At 47.9% G+C, this 17,999-nt stretch overlaps 1 protein-coding gene across 3 annotated transcripts in view; it reads right to left on the bottom strand.

The window, feature by feature from the left end:
• SIM2 (SIM bHLH transcription factor 2) overlaps nt 1–17,999 on the bottom strand; it is a 67,831-nt gene that overhangs the window by 42,381 nt on the left and 7,451 nt on the right. For all 3 annotated transcript variants that reach the window (XM_080376259.1, XM_080376258.1, XM_080376260.1), the window contains 3 exons: nt 10,636–10,718; nt 7,680–7,769; nt 1,062–1,170 (listed from right to left, as the gene is read on the bottom strand). In XM_080376259.1, the coding sequence (XP_080232385.1) occupies nt 1,062–1,170; nt 7,680–7,769; nt 10,636–10,718 (282 nt within the window). The remainder of the gene's footprint in view (nt 1–1,061; nt 1,171–7,679; nt 7,770–10,635; nt 10,719–17,999) is intronic.

Below are 17,999 nucleotides of genomic sequence, written 5' to 3'. Positions count from 1 at the left end.
GAAAAAAATGCCTGATCCTAAACAGAATTGTAGTTCAAATCCAAAGCTTCTCATGCTTTTAGGAGCTGTCCTTTAAGAAGGCCAGTAAAAACTAGCAGAATGTGAGCTCCAGCTGATTAAGTAGTTATGAAATATATGTGAAAGCACATTGTACACGATGGAGCCAGGTTATTTCTGATGTTTTAAAGTTAAAAGAATTGCTCCTGAGGAAATGAAAGCTGCTGAGGATTATAGTGTGAAGATGAGCATATCTTTGTTAGTGATATAGTAGTTACAACATTGAAGTAACAACTTAATACACAAAGGGTTATGTTAATATTTATGTGTGGTGGCTAAGCACAGCCAGGGTGGACAGTCTGATCCAGGCGTTCACATAATGAATGAGAGTTCTGCTGTCTTCCCTGACACTCCATCCAGCTTAACATCATGCTGTATGGGTACGCGTGGGTGAATCATCTGCAGCACCTGAACAGGATGTGTGGAGAGGCTTGGTGAATCAGTGATCCAGTATCAAGGCAAGCGGACATTACTTTCCTGGAGAGATCACTTTTTAATGAGATTTTCTAAATCTAGGTCATTTACAAAACCCATTTTTGCTCTTCCTGTAGTGGAGGGCATTAGGTCTAGCTTTTTGTCAAAGCTTCGAATTCAACAGTTGTTTTTAAAGCATTAAAAGTGTCCTCCTATTTCCCAATTGCCTAATGTATTTTTTTTCCCACTAAGACCACACAGCCACAGCTGTGCACAACTAGACTATTGCAACATTCCTCCAATCTCAGCAGTGATGACAAAATAAAAGAAATCAAATGGCCACTGGGCAAAATCTATAAACACCTGTTCAAAACTGCGCAGACTCCATGGCATGAAAAGCATTATTTAATCTAAAATACCTTATTCCCTTTACTGCAACAAACCAAAATCATGCGTCACAGTTTCCTGTTCCTCCTCCATTCACATACGTAGCTTCGTATCAGATAAATACGAACTGGTCACATTTCAGCCTAGGATTGTTACTTATTTAAATTTTTCAGTGGTAGTCGGATCACAGTTCACACAAGTACCTTGTAAGAGGTGAGGATGAAGAGGCTGGTGAGCAGTAAGAACAGCTGTCATCTCATCATGATCAGAAGGATGTATGTACTCATAAATGCTATTACCAGTAAGCTCCACCTGTGAAGAGACATGTAAGACATGAAGCAGTGCAGATGGCTATGTTTTTTCCTATCCCAAAAGTGCTCTTAAGTAACCTGCATACACTGCATCTGGGTAACTACACACCATTAAAACATAAGCTGAATGTATCAAAACTGTGTTCCAAATTATACTCATTAAACTGAATTAATTCCTTCTTCAGTAGTAACTAATATTAGAGGGCCTTTTATGGGAATTTCTGGTGATGATCTGGATACAGAGGAGCTGCTATTAAAGAAAGCTGGCAAATGAAGTGGTAAACTAACACAGCTGTAGAAATGTTAGATTGCCACAAAATGGGATAAAATCTCTGTCAACTATATTAATGTCTCTCAAGAAGACAGATATCCAGAAAAATAAGGTTTCTACAAGTTCCCAGAAACTATCACCTGCATTCAGCTGGCAGCTGGCCCTTCAGAGCCAAACCACTAGACTGACACAATTCCTTTGTGTCTTTTCAAAGATGATCCACCACACTCAATCCACAGTAGTGCAAAGGGCTCAGAACAGTAGCCAGTGAATTCAAAAGCAGACTTCCATAGATTTTCATGGGTGCTGGATTGAGCCTTCACTGCTTTAAGTAAACATGCACAGTAAAGACTAGATCTATCTTATATATCTGTGTATTCCCTCTTCTAACCTGAACTTTGCTCACACAAGAATGTTTTTCTGTCTTTCTCACTGTTGTACCCATAACAGTTGCAAAAAAATGAATGGCGTGCACCGTATGTCCTTTTTGCTAACTCTATTTGCCACGTATAAAACTCACCAACAAAAGTCTCCAGATAGATGCAGTAATTGATTTAAGGAGTGAACCAATACTTTGAGCCTGTGTTTTAAATTAGTGTCAGGCTGTCCAATTGTTCAGTGTGGCCTGATGTGCCTTGGGCCCCCAAGATCAGAGACAGCTGAGAGGTGAAGTAATTTAACCTATTATTCTGAGCCAATCCTACTGATTTGCTAAGATGTGTGAGTTGCCTTTTCTTTCGAATAAATGAAGTTGTCTACCCCACAAAGCAATCTTTTTCCAAAAATGTTTCTCATCGTTCCATTTTCTGCATTATTCATGGAATGTCTCTTCTCAAGACTATGCAAACTAACTTTTTTTCCAGCCATCTATTCCCCACTGCTTCTTTCCAACAACCCCTCCCTGCAAAAACAAAAACACCAACACTGATTTGAAATTCTAACCAGAATAAAATTTCACTTAATAAGGGGAAAAGAAAGAAAGAAAGAAAGAAAGAAAGAGAGAGAGAAAGAGAGAAAGAGAGAAAGAGAGAAAAAAAGAGAGAAAGAGAGAGAAAGAAAGAGAGAGAGAAAGAGAGAAAGAGATAAAGAGAGAAAAAAAGAGAGAGAGAAAGAGAGAGAAAGAAAGAGAGAGAGAAAGAGAGAAAGAGAGAAAGAGAGAAAGAGAGAAAGAAGGAAAGAAAGAGAGAAAGAAAGAGAGAAAGAGAGAAAGAGAGAGAGAGAAAGAGAGAGAGAGAGAAAGAGAAAGAGAGAAAGAGAGAAAGAAAGAAAGAAAAGAAAGAAAGAAAGAAGGAAAGGAGAGGGGGAGAGAGAAAAAGAAAGAAAAAAAGGCAGAGAGAAAGAGGTGAAGAAAGAGAGAGAAAGGAAGAAAGAGAGAACAGCAGGTGGGGGGAGAGAGACGGGACAAGGCAAGGCAAGGAAAGAGAAAAGGAAGAAGAGAAAGGAGATGATCTATGTTGCTCCATTTTTGTAATTTTCTCTAAAAGCTCTCCTTAAGAAGCACTGGCTGTTCCTTTTCAGTATTGTAACAGGTGGGAACCTGTATAGTAACACACCATATTCAAGCTTTAGTGGCAGAGGAAGAAGGAGAACATACAATCTCACCACGAGTCATGCTTCTCAATGCTTCTGTTTGGTTTTAATTATATGGAGGAAAACGTATTGTAAATGTCCATAGCTATCTCTGTAAATACCACAATCACCTACAGACACATAAAAATTATTTTTTAAAATTTTAATAATTCTTATGGTGATGGGCATTTTGTTGGCCTATATGCTTAATAAACCAGAAAATGAAAAAAATTATCATTGCAAAAATGCATGGCTCTGGCCAGTTTTCAAACCAAAAGAAATATCATTTATGACCCTGTTCCTATTATTTTATCTTTGGCTAATAAAGATTTTGCCGAAGACTATGTTTTCCCTTTGAAATTAAAACAATTGTATCAGAGTATACAGCTTTCAAAAAAAATCATTCATGGGAGGCTATGTGCCAACAATCTCTCCCTTCAATAAAAACACTTTCTTATAAAAACAATATCAACCAACCTGACTAGCAACATCAACTGTAGTAATCCAAAAGATCTTGTTGCCTCTCTGCTATTACCAAGTATAATCATAACCACATCAACATGCATCTACTCTCTTACAAAGTCTGAGTTGTGGGTATGTCTTGCTTTTGCAAAAGTCACTAACTATTTCAAAAGGCCTACTGACAGAAATACACATTTGTTCACAGGATTCACAGGACTGGACCCAAGGTCATAGTTTTATCCAAACTGTAATTTGTATCCCAGGGCTCCTATCTAAAATTCAAAACTAAAATGCTTTGTCAAACTAATGACTACTTTTTCCCGTTATATACATAGGAATATTTTCTACTCTGATGTATGCATTTGCAACCCCCACAAAATCAGCAGGAGGTGAACATACAACACTGAAACCAAAATTGACTGTAAAAATGCAAGTGGAAACATAAAGCCATCAGCAAAGAGATGGGGGCTATGTAAGGGTCAAATAACCAAAATATGTGTACATAATTTTGGAACTGACCACAGTCTCCTGCTCTGCATAGTGCTTACAATGTAACACTGAAAACTTAAAAAAATAAATTATATGGTTCAATTCATAAACCTTCTAAGATCCCATGCCTCAGGCTTATTAAACCAGCTTCCTTGATGCAGTTTTTTAATATCTGTAAATACCTGCTTACTACCAAATATTGCTGTTTCCTACTAAGAGGTTTTTTATGTGTAACTCAGCTGCACATTTTTTTCCTGCCAAGAAAAGATTCATAATAAACACAGAGGACTAAGTAGATGGATTCTAGAGCAAATAATTATAGATTTGGCCTTTCATATACTTATGTGATGAAAGTAAAATAAACTCTTGGAAAAGTTAGATGTTTGTGGTTAAATATTTCAAGACTTATCAAAAGTCAAAGATAAGCTTGGCTCCCTCATGGTCCCAGAAAATGGCTGGAATAAGCTCCAGACTTTCAAAATTTTAAAAAAATATATCTTTCACCATTGTTTCCTAAGAGGATTTTCCTCTCCATTCTGTGTCTTTGGACTCTGAGGGGGAAAAGTATTTGGGGAATTTGAACCTATTTGTTATCCATGGAAAAAAAGAGGCAAGGAATTGGCACTCTCAACTAGTACAAGTCGGTTCAACACTGGTCTGAGGCCAATTGAAATTATGGAAATTGAATGGAGAAGGGGGTCCTAAAACCATCAGTATTTACAGAATTTACTGTTACAGTTGAGAGCAAAGGCAGATCAAAATCCAAAGCCACAAATTAAGTAATAGTTCCACAAATGAAGACATAGCCTTTTCAGAAATATTGTTTCTGATTCTGTGGTGCTGCAGACAGTGAGGCAGTACTGAAAAACAATCCTTAATGTTGTTTTTAAATTTTAAACTAGCTTAACTACACCAGCCAGTGAAGGGTTATTCAGAAGCTCTAATTTCTTTCTGCTGAAGTTAAATTCAAGATCAACTAGAAGATAAGGGCTACTATAGTAGGGCTCCAAGAATATACTGCAAAATATTTTTAAATGGATTTTTTATTTAGTTTAAATACATATTTTTAAACAAATTGCACTTTAACTGGAAATTGATGTGTAGACTAGTTAATTGTCAAATTATTTAATAAAAAGACCTTTCTATGCACACTCTAAAAGATTTTCTACAATCATCATCACTCTGGTCTCAGCTTGTATTGGCTGGAGCTCTATAAGAGCACTTGTTGGAAATATAGTGTGGGATTATGACTTGGTGAGGGAGACTCACAGAATTTGCTTCAACAGACCAATCTCATTCTTGTTGATGTCAGTGGCAAAACTCCCAGTTATTTCCAGAGAAGTAGGAACAAGAACTCATTTAGAGCCCTGGGAAGCTTACAGGAATATCCTACTGTTAATGTATTAATATCCTAGTACGTAGGAGTAGCCTGGTATTAATGTTAGTGGTACTTAAAGCAAAATTGACCCTTCAAAAATGGAACATTGAGACACAGAAAGAACAGATTAAATAAGACAGTGTGAGGAAAAAGAGGGGGGATCACTGCCTTGTTTAGCTGGGGTTTTGTATTTATAAATGAAAAACTCTGCTGTGAAATTGCTGAAACACTTACTGTTTTGAGAGTCTAAAATATGCCCTGAAATTTCACATCCCTCTGCTCTCTCCGGTCTATAGCATTCTGGGGAGTTCAAGGATACAGCCCATTCACTTACAAATCTCTGCTAAAGTGAAACATTTGTGATTTTGCTTATTAAGCTGCCTTCAACAAGCAATATGACCCAATCCTCTAGTTTTCCTCGGCACCCCCTGCACTAAGGGTTTATAGATATTTACATGTGCAATGCACATGGAATTCAGTCTGTGCAGATGGCTGTAAGGGCATGCAGGCTAAATATGACTAAAACTTGTATGACGCTTTCAATCCCCTCTCCTTGAATGTGGCAAAGTCTATTTAGTGCCCTACTGATCCCGTAGTTCTTTAATTTCACCAGATGAGTGGATAGTACTGAGATCTCCAGGATCTGGTGACTTGATATTCCTTAAGAAGAAAGAAAAGAAAGAAACAATTTCTGGACAAAACCTGTAAGATCAGTTAGCACTTACCAAACAGCAAGCAGCATGGGACAATAAGACTTTGCTTCAACAAGGACAGATGGCAACGCTCAGTGCTTTGGAATAATTGTACTGACTAAATGAATCTATTTTAGCAGTCAGCAATGTGGTGGATCTTTTCAAAAAGTTAGAGCAAGAAAAACTTTTAATAAGGCTGTTGATTCAGAGTAGAAAATATGGCCATTCTCTAGGAAAGTTTATTCTAAAAAAAAGCAATATTTAAATTTTAACATGCATTAAATGTTAGGAAACAACTAATACTATACTGTAACAGACTCAATTGAACAAACTGCTTGAACTAAGAATGTTCCCTGGACACATTTTTTAAAGTTGGCAGAAAAAAAGTATCCACACAGAATATTGATTCTCAAAATTACCTTTTCTAAAAGAGATTACAAAAACAGGGATTGTAGTTGCCTTTGGATTTAGAAGTGGTGTTTATGAGATTATATACTTGCTTTTTCTAGCTATTTAGAGTTCTATTTTTTTTCACAGCTGTTAATGTCACTATTATAAACACACATCCAAAGGACTTCACAGTTTTTGAATCAAAAGTATTAGTTAGTACCAAAGTTAAAGTACACATATAATCTCCCCAACTCAGCCCCTTCCTGTTTATGGCAATAGCCACAGGGCATATTCCCCAGACATTTTCAGAACATCCTGCTCCCTCTCACCTTCATCTCCTCCTTCTTCTTCCCTCTGCCATTAAGTCTTTATTTCCCTTTATTTAACTCCAAGTCGTGTTTGAGCTGCAACTGGTTCTAAAGAAACACTTCTGTTTCTTGCAAGTCTCATCCAGTGAAATTAATTAGGATTTTTTCTATTGGACTTTGGCAAGCTTTAAGTCAGGTGCTACCAATGAATTTGTGTAATACATTTACACACAAAGGTATGGAAACTTGCACTCTGCAATAAATTCAGGCTATTTGCCCTTGTGCCTGTCCCAAGAAGGCAAAAAATTAGAAATGTCCTTCTAAGAAAAAAAACAATAAAACCCCCTTATACTTCTTGTGCAGAAACAGTAGTAAACTGAGTTTTATGAGTTCTATCACAACCATATAAAACGCTTTACTGAAAAGACCACTGAGCTGGAAAAACTCAGGAAAAACTACCCTGAATTCCATGTGAACACTCATAAATCTGCCCCTTTTCTTTTTTTCCTAAAGCACATTTACCATAAAACTCATGTTCCACATCAGATTTCCTCTCTATTTCATAGTAAGTCTCAATATCTTACACAATCTAAAACATAAAGACTTGAATTCTAAACTTTATTTCAGACATATAGCGTCACCACACAGGCAATAGGTTTGGGTTTCAAGGTCTGTATATATCTGCAATTTGCAATATCATATTATTTATTACCCTTCTTAAAGGTAATGAGGAGTAAAATACAATGAACAAGAAAAGATATAAAGACAGCCATGATGTGGTTGTAAGTAAAAGAAACTTGAATATTCAAGTAAGACCATTTCTCAGAGAACAAAGTTGAACCTTCAAATACCCCTAAAAAACGATTACATTATATACGTGGCAAGGTATCAGTGTTCGGTTCCAAATCTAGTGTCTGTATTTAACAGATGGACAGAATAAATCACTCATACCTGAGATAAGCCAAGATGTACAGATGCTGTTTCTGAGATGTACATTATTTTGCCATCTGATGCTACCACAAAAACAAAACCATCCAATGTCTGAAAAAGAAAAAATATGTAGGGTAAAAAGCAAGCACTCTGTTTAAACCATTTACAGTGAAAAATTTTTGAAGTCTTTGGAAGGAAGATCGCTATCCAACATCAGCAAACAGAAGCAGAATTTAAGGAACAGAAACTTTTATCCGATGCTGTTCCTACAAACTCTGTGACACACACACACACATTGTGAAATCCAATTCATTCCCCCTACAGATGCTAGCTTTACTGCTTCACTTCAAGCTAACATTCTCCTGTTGATTCTGGTTATTTTAGTACTTAGTACAAATCCTGAGCTATGTGGTACTTAGGGGAAAGTCTAGTACTATACAAGCCATTTTTTTATGGTATAATTGGCAGACACAGCTTACCACTATTTGCAATATATTTAATGATACCATGAGCAATGTTTTAACTTTCTTTGACTATATTTTTAATAACATCTTTCTGAACAGAGGACTATCTGCCATAACTATGTGAACATAGATAAAGAAAGTAAAAGAAATCAGCATTCACAACTTTATCACACTTGAGGATAGATATTTATGCTTATTAAGCTATATCCCTAGTCTGTGAATCTCAAGTAGTGGTAATAAAAAATGCAAACTCGAGATCCAATCCTACAAATTCTTATTGATGGGATATTGACTGGAAAGTAAATATTACCTGTGTGAGTAAAAACTGAAGTTTAACTTAGTCATACATCATTCATACAAGACAAAATATTATGCTGCAAACGGTACAGGTTAGCCAAATCTGGCCATGATTTGGATGCACAACTACCAGTTTGGGGGTACCTTGATCTTTCAGTGCTCAATTTGAGGCGTTTTTTCAAAAATATCTGATGTCCTTTGTCAAAAAGTATCCATTGTCTCTAAAACAGTTTAGGAAGCTTTGATCAACACATAAGTACGAACATGATTGGAAAATGTATTTGGAAAAGAAAAATAATTTTTACAGTACACACATAAAGAAATGTCTATTTTAATTCATCTTTTAAGTTACTGAATCAGGAGAAAAGCAATAAAGACCTGTATGCTTCATGGTCTCACAGTGCTGCCCCAATAAGAAAATATTCCAAATTATTCTCTGGCCTACTAACGATTCTGCAGCATGTAATTGAAACCAGATTATTCTTTGCCTTTAGTTTTTTAACTTTTTTGAAACATAAATTAAATTTTGTGGAAGTATTATAATGGGAAATAAATTATTGCATCCCTTAGCCATAACTTTGCTTTTAAATACTGTCATTTTGCAATTGCTCTACACAGTATTATAACTAAAACCGTGCTGATGCTTCCATTACTGCATTGTACAGTGCAGTAGCTCTCTTTCTTGTACAGAAAAGCACGCTGAAACTGAAACATCACACGTAAGGTTTCAGTCTAAGAACCCTTGAAAGAAGTTTACAGTAAATGTGGTTTTACTAAAATGTTAAGCATTCATAATTCAGAAATAACTGAACTGTAAAAGGAGTATTACAGGTGATTAGCATATGTTACTTAAGTTCATTTAATGCCAGACAAAATGTGAAATAGCTCACAGGGAGAAGCAAGTGCAACAACAGTGATTTTTATGACGCAACTATGTATGTGTTTTCTAGGTAGACTAGTGATTCCGAAACAGCTGATACATCAGCTGCTTGGAACAAAACGTTCAAGGCTAGAAATACCTCCTCGTGAGATAATACTGAACTTTTATCAATCTCCATTTACTGTACGCGGTCGGTACCGAACCAAATCGCTCTCTGTGGAAGTCCCTTCGCCTCAGGAGGGCGGACGGCGTTTTGCCGGGCTGCAGGTCGGACGGCCTGGCGCAGCCTCCGCGGCCAGCCCGCTCGGGCCCGGGGCGGGGGGAAGCCGCCTCAGGGGGCTGCACACGGCCCAGAGGCCGCGGCGCGAGGCGGGGGGGCGGGCGCGGGAGCCAACGGTCGGGGCGCGAGGCCACCGCCGGGGCTCGCCCCGAACGCCACCGGGGCTGGCGGGGACAAAGGTGGGCCAGGCCTCCCGGCGGCTGGGCGGGGGGAGCGGCCGCAGACCCCGAACAGGGTTTCTGTTGAGGTTTTCATCCCCAGCCGAGTGAAAACAGCCCCGGCTCTGTGACCAGGAATTAACCTCCCACAATAAAAACGGCCGTTAAATGATTACGGTTTACTAGGTCTTTAAAATCGGGGGAGAAAACCCCTTGCTGTATTAAGTTCACATATAAAAAAAAAAAAAATGGAGCTAAGCGTAACTACTCTTTTTTTTCTTTTCTTACGGCTGGCACACACGCCCCAGCTACGACTTCCTAAACTCTCCTACGCGGGGGGAACCCGGAGGAATTCCAGAGCGGATCGACGGGATTGCGAACAACGGTGTTTCCAGGTGCTAACGTCCGCGGGAGATCTGACCCAGATGTTCGCCCCCCGCCTCGGGAGCTCTGCGCTCCCTCACGGGTTCCTCCTCCCGAGTCACCGGAGGAGAACGACGGTCGCCAGTGCCCGGCACCCCCCAGCCCAAAGGCGCTCCCCGTTGCCGCTGGCCGGGGCTGCCTGCGGGACACCCCAGCAGCCCCGGGCCGCCTGGTTATCGCTCTTACTGCTGGGAGACACTTTGCGTGCGCAGGGAGCCGATCAGCGCCATGGCGAGCTGTTACTTCTGCTAGTATCAAGGGCCAAAGAAAAACAACTCAAAAAGCTGCTGAGGTGGTTGGTGTTTTTTCTCCCCTCCCAGCCGGTGCAGGCTCGGGATAAGAGGGACGCTTCGCCCAGGCTCCTCTCGCCGTGCGGGAGAGCGGAGGAAGAGGAGGAAGAGGCGGGCGGCTGATCACACCGCAAAACCAGGCTGCCGATGCGCAGCGCGTACGGCAGGAGGAAGGCGTCCACTACCTGAAGCAAATGGGATCCCAGCTCCATGGCCACGTTATCCAGGGGCCCTATCCTGCTCGGCTGTCCCCAGGCGTCGCCCAGACCTGCAAGGCAACCAAGGAGCTGGTTAGAGCGGGAAGCGGAGCCGGGCCCGCCCTGCCTCCCCGACGGGACGCGCACTGTCCCCAACCCGCCCGCTCTCCCCCTTCCCCCGCGGGGAGCGGGCCAGGCCGCGGGGTGGGGGCTCACCACGTGGGAAAGGCCGAGTCCCTTCTACGCACACTCTTGGGAAGAAAACTGCTCTTTTTCTGGAAGTCCCTGCCAGGGCACTCGCGGACGTACCCTCTCCCTCCCCGGAGAGCCGTCCGCCCTCCAGTGCACCCTCAGGGACGCGCCTGCCCCCACCGCTTCCCCCCGCCCGCCGTGCCGGTACCGTCCTACCAGCAGCACCGTGCCCGTCCCCACTTCCCCCGCGGACAGGATGAGGGAACACCGGTCACACACTGAGGACCGGAGGGACGAGCCGCAGCGGAGGCAGGTGCGGAGCAGCCAGCCTGACCGCAGCCTTGCCAGGCACAGCCCGGCGGGGTTCCCACGCGGAAGGGACAGGGAGCTGCGAGACATCCCCTGTCTTCAGTTAGTGCCGGACCACCGGCGCGGCCCCCCCGCCGCCCGCCACTTCTGCCGCTGGCCAGCGGGCTGGGCGGGAGCGCAGCTTGCGCAGGGGTGCCGGTGCCGGCGACCCCCACGCTGGCCAAGGCGGGTCCCGGCTGGGGAGGGGGCTGAGGCTGTTAAAAAGGGCCGGAGCTCAGTAGGGGAGAAATTGCCCCGACGGCCTCGTCACCTGCGCACAGGCGGGACCGAGCGATTTGCCGGCGCAATTGCACAGCTTCGCCGCCCCCCACCGCCCCTGCCTGCGGCCATCCCGGCCCCGGCCGAGCCCCGGCCCCGCCGCTCCGCCATAGCGCTGTCCGGCGGGGTGGGGGAAGCCCGTGTGCCCTGCTCTGCCTTGGTGACAGCGAAAGGTTATCGATGGAGCTGTGTTGGGGGGACTTGGGGGGCGCTGGCCTGGGGTTCATTTGTTTGTTTTTAATTTCCTCCACGCAAAGAAGGGTTGCACCAGCTCCCCGGTGGGAGCTGGTACCACTACCCGCGCCAGCCGAGGAGCTGGAGATTCATGTCGGCACCTGACGGCAGGCTCTGCAGTGTGCCATTACCCTCAGGAGCGCACAGATGGCGGGGGAAGGAAGGGACGGGACCGCATCCGTTTAGTGTCTTCTTTTTGGAGAGAAAGGACAGCCCTTGGGGCTACAGCACCGCTTCTGAGAGGACCTGGAGCCCGACGGGTGTCCCGCCCGTGCCGGCCTGCAGGATACAGGCGCTGCGGGAGGGCCGGTGCCGGGTGAAAGGCGGGGATGCTCGGGGCTGCCAGGCCGGCTGGGCTGGCGGCGGGGCTGGCTTCGACGGCTCCACAAGCACCCTGGCTCACTGCGGCCGGGGGTCCCTCCTGTAGCGTTTCGCGTGGACACACATGCGTGCGATGGATGCACAGCCCTGCACCCTTCAGCCCGGACAGCCTTCAGTGTCGCTGCAAACCGATGTGCAGCCATAAAACCCAGCGCCGCGTTTTCCTCTGGTGCCCTCTCACCGACCAGGTGCTTTCAAAGAAACCTCCCGCCGCAAGCTTGCAGGGGCAAAGGCCGCTGCAGCGGGCGCCCCGCTCGGCTCCGTTACGGGAGGGAGAAGCGGCTGGCACTCAGGCGGAAAGCCCTGCCCTGAGCTGCAGCTCTGGAGCGTGTTTCTAAACGCTCCAGCCGAAGCCCTCCCGGATCCGCGTATCCGTTGGCCGTGTGTCCGCAGGTAGCCCTGGTCTAGAAACGATGAGAACCTTTCCCCCCGTTCTTGGGGCCCCCCTCGAGGTGGACAGGATCTCCCGCTGGAGAAACGGGGGTCGGCAGAGAAGGACGCGTGGAGAAGCGCGGCTGCCCGCGGTGCCTCCCCGCGCGTTTCGCCTCCCGGTGTCAGCGGAGCCTGGCCCCGCGCCCCGCTCCAGCCGGGCAAGCACAAAGGAGCCTCTGGCTCCCAGCTCCAGGCAGGGCACCCCGGGGACCTGGGCCGTCCCTGAAACCTCCCTCCCAGCGTCGCAAGACTAACAGCACCCGAGGTCAGTCCCAAGAAGGCGTTTGCCTCCCCAGCCCGTGACAGCCGCTCCGCTCCGGCTGCCCCAGCGAGTCTCTCCAAACCGCGCCGCAGAAGGGCACGGTGTGCGGCTGCGCTTTCTCGTGAGGAGGGGAAGGACACCTTCCCTTGGCCAAGAGGCAGGTTTGACCACGCTTTGGGAAACTTTCTTTGAAGAACAAACGAAAAGTCGCACTTTTCTACGTCGTTTCCCAACTGGCAGTCTGGAAAAGGCTCCTAAACTTCCAAGGACCTCGCAAAGACATCCTGCAGCCCCTTTTCCGAGACGGTGACAAATGGAAACGGCAGTCCTGGTGCTGCGTGGCTTGCCTTTATTTCGATTTACTTATTGCAAATCTTGAAACGTGGGATTGGAACCCTACAAAGGGGGTTGTTACGCATAGTGGTTTAAAAACCGTCCTGAAACGAGCCTTAACTTTCCAAAGGACGAAGCAGATTTACTTCTTGAGCAGCTCACGAAGAAGCTTTTCAAGAACGAACGGTATCTCTGCCACACCCGTGCGTGGCAATCTGCTCCGTCCTGTCCATCATGACTGGGCCAGGTACCATTTCACGGGACCCCTAAAATCTCCACTATTTTTGAGGTTCTTTCCTAACCCGGACTAAAAAAGTCACTGCCGCAGATTTGTTCCCTTTGAAATTCTAAATTGGAGTTGCAATTGTGAACTCGCATCAAACGTAAAGCGTCTGGTGGATCAGCTTGGCATTCGTCTAAGCCTACTTTAAAGCCGATGATTTTATCATTTAATCCACCAGCAGATCGCTTTAAAGGTGGAAACGAAACGAATAAAACCTTACGTTCAGATAAAGGACTAACGCCCGTTAACCTGTCTTCCGAGAGATCAGCAAACGCGCAGCGTACGTCCTGTAAACATATGGATGCAATAGACTCAGACGAGCTGCTCCTGCCCAGCCAGTAAATAACGCACATTTTCACTCACTGGACTGGAGCGAGGCCAAAAGAGCTGCCGATACAAAGCCAGCGTTTCCTGCATCGCTTAAACGCGGTGGGAGTTTGCTGGGGTGGCCTCGGCCGGGAAGGGGTCACCGACGGAGAAGGCTGTCGGGTCTCCGACACGGCTGTGCAGCCGGTGCGGGACCGGACAGGTCATTTCGAAGGAAACGTTATTAAATGCCCCCTTGCAGCACGAATTACCTGCGACGCTGGCCCAGAAAGCGATTTCGCGGCGAGCAAGCGAGTAGCTGGAGCATCCTTACTACAAACGCTTGGGACGCCCGTGGGGGTGGGCCTGTCTCCCGAGCGCAGCCCCTTTGCCGTGCCAGAAGGTAGGGGTTCGCCTGCAGCCAGCGGCTTGGGGCGACTCCGGCCGCTGCCGGTAGCGCACAGCCCGGGGAGCCGAGGCCGGGCTCAGCGGCAAAGCCCGCCCCGGCGGGCAGGAGCTGGCGCGGCGAAGCGCTGCCTGCGGGGAGGGTGACTTGCCTGTCCCAGGAGCAACCTCTTCTTTCCTGGCACCCCGCCGTCGGCAAACATGGATGAGATGAACCCTTCTCCTTGTTTGCGCTCCGTTTACTGGTGTCTGTAACGACCGCTGGTCCGGACGAGGACCGTGCCAGGAGGGCAGGACGGGCACAGCGGGATGCCTGGCAGGCGACGCGAACGGGCAAATAACCGGCCCTAATCGCAGTTGTGCCCGCCCGCCGCTCCGGGCAGCGGGCGGCAGGTTCAGCTCCGACAACGGCGTCCCAGGGGCAGAGAGGGGGTTTTGCACAGGCACCCCAAGGTACGTGCTACTTTTGCCATTGAAAGACGCGGGGTTCTCACACAATGCGTCCCCGTCCCTTCGGCAAACCCGGGCACGATTTCCTCCCCACCGTCTTTTGACATCTCTGAGTGTTTTTCAACGTACCTCAACATTCACTCTGTACCATTTCCCAGTTTCCAGGGAGGGGGATGACTTAAACTGTAATAAGATCTATAAATCTTGAAAACAACTCCCACCTTTGCTCTCCGAATGTATAAATTCGTACATACACACGTTTGAAAGCCCGGTAGCTTTTCTGCTTGGGATTCTGCTAAAAGAATTACTTAGAGATGTATTATGTGAAGTATCGGATTGCCCTGTAACTTGGAGCATTTCCTTTGTGTCTACTGTACTGTTCCCCAGCTCCCCCGGGGCGCCTGGTGCCCCCCGGTTCTTCAATCGCCATCCTAACCTGGGTCAACTACAAGCGCCGGGATTTTCAGCGCCGCCTCTCCTGGGGGATGTTTTTCCCTAGTGCAGTTGTGCCTCTCTCGGCCGGGAGAGCAACGGGGAACCTACCGGGGGGGCGGCGGGCTGCCAACCGGGGCCGGGGCGGAGGCCCTTGCTCTCCGTCTAGCTTTGTCTCCCTCGTTTAGGCGAGTCCCAGGGTTGGATAGGGAGGGGGTGGCCTGTCAGCCCGTAAGGTGAGGCAGACAGCGGGGGTCTGGGCGAGGGGAAGAGCTGACATCTCACCCTAAGCCCCGTCTGGAGCGGGGGGCCAAGTATCTCAGCCCGACGGCACGGAGGATAGCATCGCTTGACAGGCGGGGCCGAGGGGCCGGGCTCGGTCTGGAGCCGACGGGGAGTCCCCGGCCTTGGCGGGGGTAACATCTAGTCGGCGGGGGAGGCTCCGAAGCCGGCGTCGCTTTGGGAAAGAGCAGGGCTGCGTTAGCTTGATTTCGGCAGGATCGGCAGGGATGTGCCGGGCCGCCCGCCTCCTCTCTGCGGGCTTCAGCGTCACCGGCTGGGAAGGCAACCGAGGGCTGGGCTATGGGAGCGACGGACGTAAGGATCAAGACTTTAGTTGGGGGAGGGAGGGGGGAGAAAAAAAAGAAAAGAAAAGGGAAAAGGCCAAGTCCCAGAGAAAAAAAACCCAAACCAACCACCAACAAAAACGCCCTCCAGGACACCAGGACAAATTCAAACCCGGCTCTTCTCGGCGAGCCAGGAACACCAGGTCACGTTATCAGGCCCGAAAGCCGGCTCAAGGCAAACGGCGAGGTCCCGGGCAGAGCCACAGCCACCGGGGCAGTGACCCCCTTCCTCCCGCGCCCCCTGCCTCCCTCCCTCCCCGCCGGCGGGAGAGGCCGGAGCGACCCCGCCGCCGCTGCCGCCCGTCCCCGCACCGCCCGGCTGCCGGCTCCCGCAGCCTGGGAGCGGCTGCGCAGCTCCAGGGAAGCCCTAACGGCACTTTTGTTTTAGTAAAGACCGTTAATGCCACACTATTAGCGGTTACTACAATAGAGGCACGGTTTTGAAGAGGGATTACTCACGCCGTCAGCTCGGGCTTTATTTATTTAATGAGCCTCCTCCCCGTGCGTATGAAAATTAGATGGAATAGCTGCAATTCGCCTTAATTTTCTTAAAATATACATTCACGGCCAGGTTTAAATAGGGACCGAAAAGTCTGTGTACTCCTAGGAATTTCTATTGTCTGCGCCTCGGAATAAGGAAGAAGTCTAAAATCTACCGCTCAATCGTTTTATTCAGATCATTTTGTATAGCGCACATTATCTTTTGTGTCACTGATTATTTAGCTCGTTCCCACCAAGTTTAAACATGCATAAATGTGCAGTTTTAGAGTCAGTTTTGGAAACTGCGTCCGGGATGGGGGCGGAAGAGTGTCACAATCTAACCAGTCTGCCACAGCCGGGGGGCAGAGAATCGCGGATTTAAAATGCGATTTATTCTCTCGTCTCTTTCTTCCATTAGCTCATTTTCAGGAAAAAAAATTAAAAATACAAATACTGACAGTCAAGACAAAAGAAGCCCCGTGGTGTATTTTTGTTCTACAGTAATAAATGCCTTGGCAAAAAATCAAAACACAAGAGAAGACAATGTTACAGAGCAGGAGCGTGGGGGAGGCTGTAGGTTGCTGTCTCCTGGACCTTAATTCATTAATCTGAAGGCCAGAGTGAAACCGCACGGCATAATCTGTGATATCGGAGCACGAAATTGTGCCTTCCAGGGCTTCCACTTTGAGGGCAGGAAGGAGCTGGAATATAAATCTCCTTTCACTCTCACTTCTTGGAGCCTGACTGGGCGCCTCCGAGGGGGGATCTGTGAATTCAGTCCAAAACGTGCATCTTCGGGAAAACCCTGGCCGGGGTGAGCAGGGGGAGACCCGTCTGAATCCCCTTACAAGCCCTGTCGAACCCTGGGACCAGACACCTCGGCGAGGGTCCCACGCTTTGCCTAAACTGTGTGTCAGTTCGTTCTGGTTATAAAGCAGTGATGTGGAGGGGGGGTAGAGGGGAAGCCATCCACTGGAGTTTTTAAAAACACAGCTCGCTTTCTCTCTCTCTTTTCCCTTGCAGTCTAGACAGAGCTGGAAGCCAGTTTTATAGCTTGACAACAATTCTGATCACGCTGGCTGCAGCTACCCCGGGCCTAGCGAGCACGCTGGAGGCGTCTCACGCCTGCCCCCCCGCCCCCCGCCACCGCGGGCTGGGACAAGTAAACTCCCTTCAGCCTTACGGGGGTGATGCCACGGTGCCGGCCGGGGCGGCCCGGGGCGCTGGACCCGCGGCGGCGGCCGCTTCGGGGGCGAGTCCCGGAGGAGCGCCGTCGGCGCAGCTCCCACTGCCCCGGGAGCAGAGGCCGGCGGGTGGCAAGGGGACCCGTTACGTGCCCATCTTTATTTCAAGCCCCAGGACCTGGGACGTGGGTGTCCTCGCCCCTCCGCACGCCCACTCCCCGCCCCTCCCCCCCCCCCCCCGCCCCCCCAATTCGAGTCCAGCATGCTCTAAGGGGCAGTTTCCCCAGGTCTTGCTGCCCCAGAATTCAAGATACCGTGCTGGGCAGCACTCTCGGGCTGCTAAGTTTCCCCTCCTCCCCTCCCAGTACAGCCAGCTGGAAATCACCAGTCGGGTATGGGAAGGGAAAGGACTCTCCCTCCCCTCCTTCCGCAGACAAATCCCGAGGGAAAGGGAAGTTAGGGTACTGCAGGACTGTGCCGTTGGGCAGCCCCCCCACCCGGCACCAAACGCAGCCGGCGGGGGAGCGGGCACTGCCCGCAGCCGCGTCTCTCCGGCTCCCCCCGGTACCCTCCACCCTCCCAGACACCGAGCGCACTGCTCGGAGACTGGACGCGGTTATTTCCCCGGCCTGTCATCTCTGGATGCAAAGCTTTGGTTTTAAATATATTTCCATCCGTACTTAAGACGATGAAAGATCAGGAATTCGCTGTATGCATTTAAACGT

The sequence above is a fragment of the Falco punctatus genome (genome assembly GCF_963210335.1).
Source record: "Falco punctatus genome assembly, chromosome: 2".
Lineage (NCBI taxonomy): Eukaryota > Metazoa > Chordata > Aves > Falconiformes > Falconidae > Falco > Falco punctatus.
The sequence above is the reverse complement of the archived record's forward strand: the minus strand, read 5'-3'. Positions and strand labels throughout refer to the sequence as shown.